This window comes from Trachemys scripta, chromosome 2, assembly GCF_013100865.1.
Source record: "Trachemys scripta elegans isolate TJP31775 chromosome 2, CAS_Tse_1.0, whole genome shotgun sequence".
Lineage (NCBI taxonomy): Eukaryota > Metazoa > Chordata > Testudines > Emydidae > Trachemys > Trachemys scripta.
In genome coordinates, this window is record NC_048299.1 from 108,281,372 (window position 1) to 108,297,622 (window position 16,251).

Sequence of the window (16,251 nt, forward strand, 5' to 3'; positions counted from 1 at the left end):
GCCGGCCCTGATCAGCACTGCCTAGCCTGCTTGATGGCCCATTAAGGACCATCAGCTATACAACTGTCCCATTGAGAGAAGGCATGGGATACACCTTACGACTCAGCAAGGCATGCAGGGACATGCCTATCAACAGAACTCTAAGGCTTCCAAGCCATGTGCTGGGCAGCTTTTGTTTGGGACAAAGGTAGCACAAGCGGCATGGCAAAAAGACTATAAAAGGCAGTTGCATCTTTTCCAAAATTGTCTTCATTCCGGCTTCTTACCTCTGGCGTAACATTTCTACAAATGAAGCTCTGAACAAAGGACTGAATGACCCATCCAAGTTGTGGATGTGTTCCAGAGGGACTTTCAAGCCAGCAAACTCACCAATATTGCTAGGAGCCTGATATATGGACTTTGAAGTCTTTGTATGTATTTGACTGTTTTACCATTTTACATCTCTTCTTCCTTTTTTCTTTATAATAAACATTTAATTTTAGACACTAAAGGATTGGCTGGCAGTGTGGTATTTTGGGTAAGATCCAAATCTATACTGACCTGGTAATGTGGCTGACACTTTGGGGTCAGAAGAACATTTTGTATATGTGAGCAGAGTTTTTTTAAATAACTTCTCACTGAACTGGACCTATGTGCTGACTGGAGCCATTGAACTGGAATGCAATAAAGGTTGCTGTGTGATTTCTTTTTTTTGCTTCTTGATAATCAGTGTGGAGGATCAGAAGCACAGTTTGGGACTGGTTGGGGAGTTTAACTTCAGAGTTACCCACCAGTCTTGGGAGTATCTGCTCTCCCTTTTACAGCCTGCCCTGATCTTGGCATTTCCAGTGAGGGCTGCCCCAGGCACCCCGGGTCACAGAAGGCTCCTCACAAAATCCTTGGGACATCAGGAAGGAACACAGCCACTTTTCAAAACACTGGGCCAAATCCTCAGGCGCTGAACATTTGAAATCATCACAACAGCCACCAGGTATTACAAGTGCCCCACAGATGCTTAGTGCCTTTCTGGATTGGGGACACTGTTATGTCAGGTATGTGCTTGAAAATAACAAATTGAAGAGTGCGTTGAAGAAAGTTGAGAGATGTAGGCTTTACATATCACCTATACCTATATTTCTACCTGAAACTGATATGCCAAGAGCACATTCCATAAGCACAATATATTCTATGTGCATACAAGTAAAAATGCAGTTAAGCCTCATCATATATGTGGTCAATAGGGAACTCTCTGGCTTCATGTAATTTTATGTATCTTTCAGATAAATCTCTGATTTAATGCAAAATCTAGCACTAATGGTCATCTCATGGATTTGTGACACTTGACCAGATAAGCACCAGCTGATGCAAGGAATAATGCATTACACATGCTGGAGTCAAAAAGACCTTTTGTGTCTCTGGGAGACTCACTTTAACATGGAACTGTTGGTTCTAATTCCCTTCACTCCAAAGTTTTCCACCAGGGAATGCAGCTTTGATTCCTTCCAACAGCTTTGCAGGAGCTCATACAGAGAAGGTTCTGAATCAGGACATCTCCTGGTAGCCTGGTTCATGCCCCTTTTAGGGTATGGTTGGCAGCTCTCCAGGATTGTCTTGGAGTATCCAGGAATTAAAAGATTAATCTTTAATTAAAGATTATGTCTTGTGATGAAACCTCCAGGAATACCAACCAAAATTGGCAACCCTATTTTGGGGACTGTTTTGTTTCCTTAAAACTCCCTAATCTCCTGCCTAAAGGAGGCTATGGCAATGTGGCCACTGTAACCGCCTCCCTAGTGGACCTTCTGCGGAGATATAGTCTAGTTTCTGGAGAACTTTCATTCCATAATCCAATGAGTAGCACTCACCCATATGCATCTTTTTATGTGATCCACCCAACAGAATATGGGATGATAGAAATAAATATGGGTAAATATTTGGATAACATTTAATAAACCTCAATATTTTTCAGTGGCAATTGCTAACAGAAGTTGAAAATACTTTTCATTTCATTTAACTGTGTCCTACTACCATGTAGGAGACAACACAGCAGAAAGGAAATCACTTACCCAAATGTGAAAGGAGATTGCAAATTTCATTGAACGCGGTGTGCATCTCAATAGGAAGATTTTTTTTGAGAGAGAGGGGATTACTATTTTTTCCCAACGGATGCATGTCACTACTTAGGTGGGCTACTATATCAGATCTGATTGTTATAACAATGCCATCTAATTATGCAGAGAGTCACACTTGAATTATATAATATAAATATTTATGAAAAAAATAAAAATGAGACAACACAAAAATTCACTCATAGGATTAGTTTTAAATGTCAGCCGAGGACAGAAAGCCTTCCACAGAACTGAATTCACCAATATCTTTCAGATTCTTCTATGAATGATCTAAAAAGTGATTACTCATGCTCAAATCCTTAAATTATTTCTACAGTGGCTTCACAGTCATGTATTTTTTTCCCTGAGATGTAGCTGCCCAGAAGAAAAGGCTGAATAAGAAATGTAAAATGCAATCTATTTTAGAATGGTTTCCATTAGAAGACATCATGATAATGCAATATAGACTGGTGTAAAAAGTAAAATTGCCTGGAAAGTTTACTGCCTGAACATAGCCAAACAGACAATGGAACACTATTTCTTATTTAACAAGAAGCTTTTGGGAATTCACTAAATTGTTTTTACTGGTTTCCCTATCACAAAATAGCTCTTCAGCACCAAATCACATCATCAAGTTCTAATATGCAGTAGGAAAAATTACTGCTGCCAACTACAGCTGAATGAAGCCCAGCTAATTAATGCAAATATTTTTCTACTAAATCCTTCCATATAGCTGTGAATGTGATTCAGGTTACAAATGCGTCACCTGCTCAAAACTTTACATGTTTATTTAGAAGAATCCATCAATGTTTTGTTTTGCTTATAGATAATGGCAAAATGGCTTGGAAAAATCTGATATTTTAAAATTGAATACACCACTGACACATACGATTCCAATCTCACATAGTGAACATCAGTCATAACTCTATCCAATTGAATTAAGTTAGTGGTGTCAACAAGATCAGAATTAAGCCCTGTGTATTAATCTGGAACTTTCCTCTTTGGAGTTAGAATTATGTGTGCGACTGACCTGTAAGTCTTTCCAAAGCATCAAATCCATGTTTCAGTGCAATGATATCAAGGAACGAAACGGTGCCATCTTCAAACCTACAGAAAAGTAGAGGGGAACAAATGAGCCCAGTAAACAAATCACATAGCTACTCTACACACATGATTTTAAATACATTTCATAACACTACTAGAAATCTAGTGAAACTAATTCCCAGAGAAAGGAGTTCTTCCGATAGGGATTCATCTCCCACTCCTGTACTATCCTGTGCAGTCAGAATATATTCTTTGGGCTAGATTTCCACATGGACTGTGTACCTCCGCCAGGGGAACAAGACTCTCCTGCACGACCTTGGGTCTGAGGGCATAGGGGTATGGAGCACTATGCAATGCTGACTCCTCCCCCTAACTAGCTAGTCAGGAAGGGCTGGGGAAAAGTTGGAGCTCTGCCTCTTCCCCTCCCCCGCACACCGATCCAACTAATGCAAGTAATAAATTGCTTCCCTTCCCCAGGGCAAGGAGGGGAAATGGTAACACAGTTCCCACCCTGCACTGCTCCTGGAAATGGAAAATAAGTCCACTCTAACACCACCATTCATTAGAAATGGTAAGAAGGTAGACTGAGAGCTTCTGTTCTCCCAGTCTCCTAATGTTAGAACAAGGGGACATGAAATAAAATTGAAAGGTGACAAATACAAAACTGATAAAAGGAAACACTTTTTCAAACAACATGTAATTAGACAGTTGAACTCATTCCCCTAGAATGAAACTAAAGCCAAAATTTAGCACGATTCAAAGAATAATTGGATGTTTACATGGATAAAAAGAATATTCAGAATTATAATAATGAATGCTAATGGCAAGAGGATTGGAAGGGAGATAAAACCTTATGCTTCAAGGTTTAAGACAATCTCTAATGATTAGGGATTAGGATGGGGGCAGATTATCCCACATCAACCTGATCTGGGGTTTTTTGTACCTTTCTCAGAAACATTTGGTACTGGCCACTGACACAATACTGGACTAGATGGAGCATGAGTCTGACCCAATATGGCAATTCCTGTGTAGCAAAGCATTATTCTGACTGAGCACACATACACATGCACAACAAATGCCCTAGAGAATAGACTTCGGCTTTTTAGATATGACACAATCTTTTTCAAAATATGGAAAAAAGATTTGTCATTGCCACAGTTAAAGATAGAATAAAAAAGGCACAGAAAGGTTAAAAAAAAAAAATCTGATCCAAACTACATGTCCTTTTTAAACAAACAAACAACCCTTAATAGAATGGCATAATAGGTCTCACGCTATCTCTTGAAACATTCAGGGGATTTTTCTCTATTATCTTTTTCATTTTTCTACAATTATCAACAAATTCAAACAATATAAGTTACACCGTTAGCCAATACATATACATTAGATGTACTCTACACCACATCAATGGGTATTATGTGCATGATATTACTGTAACATTACATTACATGATATATATGGAAGTTGTTAATGTATTATGCTCTTCCCACAAATTTGTTCACCCATGTCAAGTATCCCACAACACTTTGCAAAGCTGAAGTCAGACTAGAAAATAGGAAACTTGTCAAAGCAAACTGCGTGAATACTTTGTACCACATACTGTTAGGGAGTACTTTCAGGGCTCATCAACACTTTGAATGAAGTATCCAAAACATGACATGGGAAAGTATAGAAAGATACCTTCACGGACAGTACCTGGAATATTAGTATTCAAACAAAGATAAGGAAGGTACAGAACAACTAGTTAAGGAACTGGTACACACTTGTGTGTTGGATTTTAGTGATGTGTAAAGAGTTTTGTAACCTATAAAATAAATACTACTGTATAAATACTGCTAGTTGAAATGTGTAAGGTGAATACACTGAAAATTTGCTTCTCAGAAAGAGGATATGTATGTCTCCTTTTCATATTGTTCTTCTTTGTCTTTAGACAATAAATTTGGCTATGTTCAGTTATTTAGTCTCTAGAACACTTAAGAATGAACCATGAGCGCAGTAAAACAATTTGCTATGTATTTTAATCAACAACTCTAATAAGAGACTCAAGTGAAGGAGAACATATAATACTTCAAAAAGATGTTCACTTTCACATAAATTACTAATGTAAAGTTAGCAAATACTGTCTTGATGGTGAAATGCTCAATTGAATAAAATAATTGGGTGGATAAAAGAGGCCAGAGAATGGGGTAAATAATTACAGATCTAGTAGGAATGGATAAGTGGTGGACTGCCACAAGGGAGAATAGATTAATAGATTTTAAGGCTAGAATAATTAGGGCCTAAGCCTGCTTCCAGAGAAGCCAATGGAAAAACCTCTCTTGATTTCAATAGCAGCAGACACAACCCAATGCTATACATTAGTGACTAGTAATTAGAGATCAGCTTATACACATTTGCAGGTGATATGAAATGAGAGAATACGCCAATGCTGCAGAGGGGCAAGACTGGATCCAAAGGTGTAACAAAAAGGCCCATTGGTGACGAAGTGCAAAGGGTTCACTGTTCTTTACAAGCAACTTCTTCTGTCTCAGACCTGACAAAATCACTACACCTAATACACTACTTTCATGGTATGTATCCATGAAGGCTAGTATGAGGTCTATATGGAAAGCTTGTAACTCATCAATACACATAATCATTGATGTTTATATGGGAAATATTTAAGGGATAATGTATAGTGAAAACAATGCCTTATGGGTCTGGGAGTAAAACTGAGTCTCCAGGGAGTCTTCATTCAAGCGGGAGGGAGTTGTCACCTCCCCCTGGTCAGCCAGTGGTGTAAAGCCAGGTTCAGTTGTCTACTCTTGCCCTATCCCACAACAGTCAATGAAAAACCATCAAAGACAAATGCAAGCAATCAAAACCCTTCCAGGTAAAAAGGAACTTTATAACAGATCACCCTATCTGTGAATTAAGATGGAAGACTGGTTAAGTATATCACAGGATAGAGAAAGACACTCTGCAGTCATTCACTGAGGAGACTCCTTGTTGAACAGCATGTTTCATGAACATTTGTATTTGGTTCCTGGGAAGCCAGCCAGCTCTGCAGCAGGCTGAAATTTGGGGGGAAACCTACTTTAATCGATAGGAAAGGTAACTACTGTATTAATAATTGTAGGTCCTAATTCACGTTTTATGGTTTTCTTTTGTATTGTAACCATGTTTCCATCACTTGTTCTTGTTTCTAGTGAAATCTCTATTTTATCTTAAATAAACTTTCTTTGGACTTATTGCAAATGCTCACAAGTGCTGTGTGTTAGACAGCAGTGGCAAAAGGGAAAATTGGTCAATTGGGGTACACTGTTCCTTTGGAAGCAAAGGATCAGGGATTTCTGAGAGTAGCCAGTGTCAGGGGCTGGATATCACAGGGAAAATGCTTCAAGGGAAATGGGGAACCTTTTGTTAACCTGCAAGGCAAAGACCAGGCTGGCATAGCCCAGAGGAGAGTGCTTGAGTGGCTGAAAGGCTGGTGGTGTTAGGGAGCTGACACCCAGGAACCAAAGGGAAGACTTCTCTCATTAGAGGCAGATATAACAACATGTCTCAGTGCTGGGTGCCTCGAGAACCATCACAAAGGGCAATGGAAAAAATGAGGGCAGGAGCTGACAGTGGCTTTCAAATTGAATGTCTGAAAGGATTAAAGATGTAGATAAGTTTGGAAAATGGCTTATTGGGTTAGGTCCCACATAGTCCCAGATGACAGGTTATAGAAAAGATCTGAGAGAGATACTTGACAGAAATATACTATACTCAGCTCATTAGCTAGCCACAGTTAGGAAAGCAAACAAACCTTTGGGATTGTGTCAATAAAGAAACAGAGCAGAAATGCTGGCACTGTACAGAACAACAGAGCAAAAAAAAAAAACCTGGAGCACTGCACAATTTGGAACATACTGGTACAGGACGGATAATGAAACATTTCAAAAGGTAACAAAGAGGACCACAGAAAAGATGAGCCTCAGGGGTCAGAACTACAATAAGAGGAGAGGTTAAGAAAATTAGGGTTACAGTCATGAGAAAATAAGTGATTAAGCAAGGAGATGATTGCAGTATATCACATTCTTATCAATATAAGATATGTGAAAGCCACAATACTATTTTAGAGAGCAAAAGATGCAGTTAGTCAATGGATCTGAACTTAGGAATCTCTTCCTTTTTAACGCAAAAAAGCCATAATGTTTTTAAAGAATTGCTAGCATGGTAATATAATTAAGAAAATAGCATACACAAACTGCATTGTCATGAACTATATTATTACTTATTATTTCCACTTGCATCTATTGTAGCCTCCATCACAAGCACAGAAAATAACTATACATTTATAAATATCTGTCTATATAGTTGTGCCCCCCACCAACAGTCTCTGAGCCAAGGACTCACCACCAAGGTTCTGCCACTGACCAGAAGAATACATCTAAGGACCATTACATTTCCAGCTGATTGCAAAGGTTACCTAGTCACTGCAGAGATGGACCCATTACAAATATGATATATTAGATTCAACTTCCAAAGAGAGGCAGGCTTCCAGATACGTTTGTAGATATAGCCTACTCTTTGCAAATGCCCATTTTGTATGGTTATATCCCCCGCACCCAAAGTCTAGTTATGCTTTACTTTGTTTATCATTTTAGACCCTTTGCTGAAGTCAGAACAATTTTTCCATTATTCCTAGAATTTGTATATTTACCTTCTCTTCAAGTGATTTTCATGCACATCTTCATGATTTACTAAACCCCAATACATGCTATTTCAGACAATCATGTAATCTCCCCACTATTCAGTTTCTTAACTGAACACTACTTACAAACCCCTGTGCCCCTGGGAAATTTGTGGAATGCATATAGAATTCTGTTTTTGTAATGAACGAAGCCTTAAATGCCTTGGCAATTTTAATTAGTATTAAGCTAAACCATAGGACTACAAGGGGTAGTTATCCATCTCTTGGGACACAGGGAGCGTTCTGACTGAATATTTAACAGCATTTTAGGTACAAGAGCAAAGAAACTCCTTGCATCACAATACATTTAGTTCAATGGCTACTTTTATGTTTGATGTAATTGATGCTTCAAATAACTTGTTTCCCATTTAACTGTAGTTCCCCTGCTAGAATAATGAGCTTAATCTGATCTTCATTTGAAAGCTGATCCAACAGTCATTTCCTGAAGTATCAGAGAGTTCTCACAGCAGATAACATAGATGCATTTCAGACTACAAAGAACACCTCTTCAGAATCTCAACACCACACTACAGACTAGCTCCCTTATCTATTTTTTACTACAACTGAGTCCACATAATTGCAGCCTGGATCAGCTACTTAATTACATATGTTTAGAAAACCTATATCATCTTATATTAACCAGTTATCTGACTAACTGGTTAAAAACAGTTAACTGCATACTGGAAAATAGATCAAGCAACCTGTAGCAAGGTGGACACCTGCTCCTGCCTGGAAGGGCCTGAGATAGCCCAGGGAGCAGGCAGCATGAAGGCTGAGCTGATTGCGGGAAGTGGCTGCAGCTGGGGCCACGCCCCAAACAGCCTCAGCAGGCCCTATAAAGGCAGGGAGCCAGAAGCTCAGGCCAGAGTCTGTCTCTGTGTTCAGGGAGAAAAGGGCCTGGCTGTAGGGAGTGAGACATAGGGTACCTGTAGTGGAGCAGGGCTGTGGAGCTACAGCCTGGATAGCCCCAGGCTGTGGCCTAGTAGGAGGCCAAGGGGTACTGGGGGTTGCAGAGTGCAGCCCAGGGCTAGGCCAAGGCAGCAGGTCCAAACCCCCCTTGCCAGTGATGAGTGGCCTATACTGCAGTCTGCCCCAGGGAGCGGGGGCTAGCTGCTGACTGGCAGTGGCCTAGTACTGAGGTGAGGTGGGGATAGTGGGTGTGGGTTCCCCAGGGAGGGAAGACCCAGACCTGTGGGATACTGCCAAGGGGCAGCATCCCAGTAATAGGGGCACCGGGTCCTGGGAGGGACACAGGGGGCAGAAGTAGGGACAAGGGGGATCACCGGCCTGCAGAGGGTGCTCCAGATGCTAGACGAGCTGATTCCCCGAAGCAACCAGTAGGGGGTGACACAGGGGTGAGTCCGCACCCTTACATAACCTAAATATATCACAGGGTTATAAAGATGATCCTCTGAAAGGAGTTGCTGCACTTCTCACACAAGAACAGAAGTCTGTGTTCCATGATTGGGCCCCCAGCCCATGGACTTACATTCTGGAAGTTGCCCATTTGGAAAATCTCAGAGGTCATGAAAGATCTGCTCATGAAATCAGTTATAGCAGAGGTTGGGGACTCGCAAATGAATGAGTTGTTTAAGCACTTTGCACTTTATTACTCTGTCCCCTATATATAATATCTTAACTATTTTGCAATCTACTTCTTTAACTTCTAGGACTAACTGAGGACCTTACTATTCTATTGAAACAGCTTCAGTGTAAATTGTCATGTCAATGTATCTAGAGCCTGGGACAGGTGCAGGAAATAGATCTAAACATACAATTTTCCATCACGTATTTTAGATGACAAATCATTTAAGCATTAGCCTTAAGGAAATTGAAGTCACATCTAGGTGTATATATAGGCATCCACAAAAGCATTCACTTGGTTGGCAGTCTGGAAAAGTCCAAAGGTTCAAGAAGCTCAGGACTGTACTTGGTTTTCAACGTCCAGTTTCATACTTTTAACTTCCCTTTGAAGGAAAAGCCTGAGCAACTTGCCAGCACTCTTCCACTAAATTAATAATGCACGTGGTCAAAAAACTCCAGCTCTTTCTGTGTGGTTTTGCGGAGTCAAAACAAGAGAATACAAATAGCAGAAATTTAATTATGGACCAAATTCAGCTCTCATTTATATATGTATATATCTAGAATAACTCCATTTAGGTCAAAGGAGCAGAAGTTGTCCCTTGTCTCTAAAGCAAGCAAAAGGGAATCTGAATATACAGAGAGCAGATTTCTTGAATAAGCTGCTTTTTTTCCCATAGTCCCTTCTTAGAATAGAACTGCACTTTGAAGTGAGATATTGCAGAAGTTCCTTTCATCTTTTCAATTCATTTATTTTCATCTAATTAAAAAAGCATAACAATATGGGGAAATGACTGACATACATATTTAAAAGTAGCTCATTCATAGCTTATTTTCACCTTTTAGATCAGTTCTGTATTACCTATATTTGAAACAAAATACCTTGATAAAATGTTATTTTTTATGTTTTGTAGAAATACAACTGTTTAGTTTATTCTAAACTGCCATGCAGTGGAACTAACCTGGAGCTGAGGGCTTGAAATGCTGAAAGTATTGTAGGGATATTAAAGAAGGTACTAACAATGATTCCCCCAAGTGCCAATGACCCCCCAATAACACTGGTCTACAATTTGAGAAGTCGTCTGCTTCAGAGATAAAATGTGCTATTTATTATGTATTTTGATGTGCTGAATTCAAATATGACAATTAAAACAACTGATTGGCTACTATTTCTAAGATATTTAAGTTTTTACATTTTATGTCTATGTATATTGTGTAGATAGTAGAGTTTTAATCATAAATTGTAAACCTAGGTCTTTTCATGTGTTTATGGTTGCTTTACATGATAATATTTCACCTGTCCTGTTTATTTAACACTTTAAAAATCAGCAAAAGGGTTATATAAATAAAATTTATTATGAAACAAAAGGCAAAAAACTATTCTGTACATAGTTTAGTCCTATTCAGTGTCTACTCGGCACTTCTTGGCTTGTCTCTTGTATTCATTAAATGGAGCATCTCTTGTCACTGTCCAGCAATAGTCTGCAAGCATTGATGGGCTCCATTTGCCCTGATAGGGTTTCTCCATTGTTGCAATGTCCTGGTGAAATCGCTCGCCGTGCTCGTCGCTCAATGCTCCGCAGTTCGGTGGAAAAAAATCTAGATGAGAGTGCAAAAAATGTATCTTTAGTGACGTTGCAACTAAGGCTTTTGTATGCCTTGAGGAGGTTTTCCACCAACAGCCTGTAGTTGTCTGCCTTGTTGTTTCCGAGAAAATTTATTGCCATTAACTGGAAGGCTTTCTATACCGTCTTTTCCTTGCCACGCAGTGCATGGTCAAATGCATCATCTGGAAGAAGTTCACGAATCTGATGACCAACAAAGACACCTTCCTTTATCTTAGCTTCACTTAACCTTGGAAATTTTCCACGGAGGTACTTGAAAACTGCTTGTGTTTTGTCAATGGCCTTGACAAAGTTCTTCATCAGACCCAGCTTGATGTGTAAAGGTGGTAACAAAATCTTCCTTGATTCAACAAGTGGTGGATGCTGAACACTTTTCCTCCCAGGCTCCAATGACTGTCAGAGTGGCCAATCTTTCTTGATGTAGTGGGAATCTCTTGCACGACTATCCCATTCGCAGAGAAAACAGCAGTACTTTGTGTATCCAGTCTGCAGAACAAGCGAGAGAGCAACAACCTTCAAATCGCCACAAAGCTGCCACTGATGTTGGTCATAGTTTATGCACCTCAAAAGTTGTTTCATGTTGTCATAGGTTTCCTTCATATGGACTGCACGACCAACTGGAATTGATGGCAAAACATTGCCATTATGCGGTAAAACAGCTTTAAGACTCGTCTTCGATGAATCAATGAACAGTCTCCACTCATCTGGATCGTGAACGATATTGAGGGCTGCCATCACACCATCGATGTTGTTGCAGGCTACAAGATCACCTTCCATGAAGAAGAATGGGACAAGATCCTTTTGACGGTCATGGAACATGGAAACCCTAACATCACCTGCCAGGAGCTTCCACTGCTGTAGTCTGGAGCCCAACAGCTCTGCCTTATTCTTGGGTAGTTCCAAATCCCTGACAAGGTCATTCAGTTCACCTTGTGTTATGAGGTGTGGTTCAGAGGAGGAGGATGGGAGAAAATGTGGGTCCTGTGACATTGATGGTTCAGGACCAGAAGTTTCATCCTCTTCCTCTTCCTCGTCTGACTCAAGTGAGAATGATTCTGGTGCATCAGGAACCAGCAGTCCTTCTCCATGGGGTACTGGGCGTATAGCTGATGGAATGTTTGGATAATGCACAGTCCACTTTTTCTTCTTTGACACATCTTTCCCAACTGGAGGCACCATGCAGAAGTAACAATTGCTGGTATGATCTGTTGGCTCTCTCCAAATCATTGGCACTGCAAAAGGCATAGATTTCCTTTTCCTGTTCAACCACTGGCGAAGATTTGTTGCACAAGTGTTGCAGCATATGTGTGGGGTTCACCTCTTGTCCTGATCTCCAATTTTGCAGCCAAAATAAAGGTGATAGGCTTTCTTAACCATAGTGGTTATACTGCACTTTTGTGATGCAAAAGTCACTTCACCACAAACATAGCAGAAGTTATCTGCACTGTTCACACAAGTACGAGGCATCTCTGCTCACTTTGGCTAAACAGAAATGTGTCCCTTTGCAAAATCAAACACTGACAAATAAGAGAGCACGACACTATGATTTCTAGAGCTAATATAGGGCAATTTGTTCAGCAGTAAGCTTTGTTATGATTGCATCATCCATGACTTCTAGGAATAACATGATGTAATTCATATTATGTATGACGCAATACCAGCTTCAGATTGCATCATTCATTGTTTTGCCTAAAAAGCAAGTACTGTCCAAACCCAGTCATAGATTTATTCATAGATCCAGTCAAAGATGTATTTTAGTCATTTCTGGTTTAAATTGAGATCCCTTCCCTTTATAACTCACTTATCCTCCGCCATTCCCAAGTCAAGGGTCGTATATACTGACCCAATAGCATATCTTGAAAACTAGAGCCAATCATCAATTTTAAGCATCATTTTCGTTCTCAGAGACCCAGAATTAGTAAAGTTTGACTACATTTATTTCAGAAGCATTTTGGCTGTAGAGCAATGTAATTTGTCCCCCACACTTTAAAATCCAACAGTTTCCCCAAGTACAAAAATCTCTTGGGTCTTCTGTTAAAACTTGTAAACTACTGTCTGTAGAAACCATTAATTGTATCTATCCTGTGAAAGATACTTTATTACTACGTAAAACTTACAAACAAGTTAATTGACTTTGTTCTTGAAGTAATTGATACAATGTAAACAAACACTATAAGCTTTTAAGTGACTTTCACTTCATTGTAACAGCAACGGCTCCTAGACCCCCACTCTCTGTGATTAAAGGGCCGGGAGTCTCATATGAATTAGCACACACCCTGAAAGTGGTGGAGACAGTAAATTAAAATATGGTTAAGATATGGAATGTATGCTGATGAATGCTTGATGTACATGAATGGTTAGGGAGGTGCCAGCCTAGAAAGGGAGTATCCATCGGCCAAAGAATGTTTCAAGTGGATGACCAGAAACCCCCGGAGGGTAAACTGGGATCCACCCCATCACCTGGAAGGATGAGAAACACAAACTTTGGACAGTTTGGAGCCACCAGGAATGTGCCCAAGAATGTGCCATCTGCTGATTGAGTCAGCAACAGCAGGATGAAACAGCTCCCATAGACTAACATAGGAATTAAATCCTTTAAGAATGGACTCTAAAGACTGATGACTTTGAGTCTCTGGTTCTGCTGCCAACCTCCAGGAGCATCAGGTGCACCTGACACAGACTCAGCTCCATCCTCATGCCCAAGATACCTGGCCAGTAACTTGGCATGAGCAACTTCTAGGCTGGTAACTATAACACCTATAGAGAACTTAAATGAATGATTGTGTGAACGAATATATGTGTGTATATAAGGAATAAGTAGTGATAGGAATAAGTAGTCAAAACAATGTTGTTTACTTTTATCTTTTCCTTTACCATTATATTTTCAATAAATGTGGCATCTTTGCCTTATCCCTCTTAATAAGATCCTACTGGTTTTTATTCTATTGGTATAACAGTATGACCTCAGGAACAAACTACTTTCAATCATATACAAGCTTTAATGTTAGTGGTAAATGCAATCTCTAAAATTATCAGGGGGAAGGAATTTAATTGATTCACTGCTTATTCACAACATCAACACTCACCATTGGCAAAATAAGCTATATTTTCTTGCTCTCTTTAATCTTAACATATAACTACTGCCCACTTAAATGAATAGGACCCAATTCTGCTTTTATATAGGTCTACAAACTCCAATTGTGCTAGGTTTCTGAACCATCTTATAATTATAATCGGACCCTCCATTGGAGACTGACTTACCATACACATGCTGCTGATTTAGTGCATCTCCCAGTTAGTTTGGAGTTGTCTCTCTTGAGCCAGTGCCACGCACTTTTGGCGCTGTAGCACCTAGCTGCAGTCTCATTGTCATTAGATTCCCAAGTGGCCCCCTCAAGGATTGAACTCACAACCCTGGGTTTAGCAGGCCAATGCTCAAACCACTGAGCTAGTCACTTCTGAAAACAGTGGCCAGGGTCCACGGGAATATGAATCACTTTTGAAAATCATGTGTGAACTCCTAGGCCCATTAAAGTCAATGGGAAAACTCTGCATTAATTTTAATGCATCCAGGATTTCACCCCTTGGCTTCTGATCCTGCCGCACTGTCTGAGGCCAATGGTAGCTTGCCATTGACTTTATTGGGAGCAGGATCAGAGCCACGGATCTCAAAAATTATTTTTACATGTACATAACTTCATTATCATTTGAGTATATTTGCCTCATAGTTATTTCCACATTCCTATACAGTAGATGCCACCTGTGCAAATAAAAATCAAATTTAGAGGCGGCCCATTGTAAAGGATGTGCATGCTATGGTTAATGTATACTTATACAGCAACCTGAGTTTCCTGTAATTGCCTGCACAATGGTGTGCTTCAATGAGCCAAGAATTTGAATCATAGCAGGACCGTAAAACATTACAGACTTCTAAATAAGACACCTTTCTAGCCATTTCAACAACTAATTTTTACCTCAGTTAGAGATACATTACACATTCATGAGTGATGACTGTTTCTAATGCAATGAGATTAATATGCTTACCCAGTGCTTGAATGACTACCATTCGTGGGGTAGAAAACAGAATGAATCAATTTTTATTTCTCAGATACTGCTGTGCCACAGGGGGGGGGCTGCCTCTTGGATTGGATCTGCTTTGGTGAACTTCTAATTGCTAACCTTATTCACCATTTACAGGTGTAAAAATCGTCCCTCTTTGTGTGTGTGTAAAAAAAAAAAAAGTCTTTGAATTTGTTATTCAAATCAATCTGTATGACACATTCTGATTTTATAGATTCAGGCCCTCTCAATCTGTGAACAAGAGTGATGCTTCCGAGAACTAGATATTACATACTGCATTTCAATTAGTTTCAGCTAGATGCAAATTTTTAATAAAATATTACAATTCTTGCATGACCACAATTTTTCAGATGGTATTCTACAATATTATTTTTAAAAGAAATGACAAACAGAACTTCTCTTACCACTATTTAAACCATACAGTGTTACACTGCCATTCAACAAAAGATCATTTGCATCCAGGGGATAAAAAATTTTCCACAATGTGGACTCTACAAGGTCACTGAACATGAAAAAAAAATCTTTTTTTCCTAGTGAGAAGTTCCAGAAGTTACAAAAATCTTTGTACTATTACAGTCGTTGATAAAATATGTCCTTCTGAATTCATAAATTGCACCAGTAAGACTGTATTTGTTGACAAAAAGATTAACATTAATCTTCCCCTTAAAGATTCCATACTGCATAGGAATATTTCTTTAAGAAATATAGTGTATTAAAAAAATGCTCAAAGACATCATACTTGCTGGCTAACAGATGCATGTGTTATGCTATATTATCTTTAAGATAAAAGTATAGTTTACATAATCTTGTTTCAAATCTAGTTTAAAAAAAGAAAAACATAAGGGCCAATTTCTGATCTGAGATATGCACTGGCAATAACAGATGTCCTTGAAGTCAGTGGCCACTTCATGTGTGCATTTTGAAACAGAATTATCCCATAGTGTTTTTAAGGGTGTGTTAGTTATATGTAGAAGTTTGCAGACTCTGGTAAGTGTGTTTTTTGTTTTGTTTTGTTTTTAAATCATTGTTGTATGAATTTGGCATTCCAGATAGAATGAGACTACACAGGGTGGGTTAAACTTGACCTTGGGCCAAATGTATCACTGGCACAAGTGGG

General features: G+C 39.4%; 1 protein-coding gene across 2 annotated transcripts in view; it reads right to left on the reverse strand.

Moving 5' to 3' along the window:
* Window positions 1-16,251, reverse strand: part of MOCOS (molybdenum cofactor sulfurase) — a 368,425-nt gene that overhangs the window by 142,635 nt on the left and 209,539 nt on the right. For both annotated transcript variants that reach the window (XM_034761386.1, XM_034761387.1), the window contains one exon: window positions 3,118-3,194. In XM_034761386.1, coding sequence (XP_034617277.1) covers window positions 3,118-3,194 — 77 coding nt within the window. The remainder of the gene's footprint in view (window positions 1-3,117; window positions 3,195-16,251) is intronic.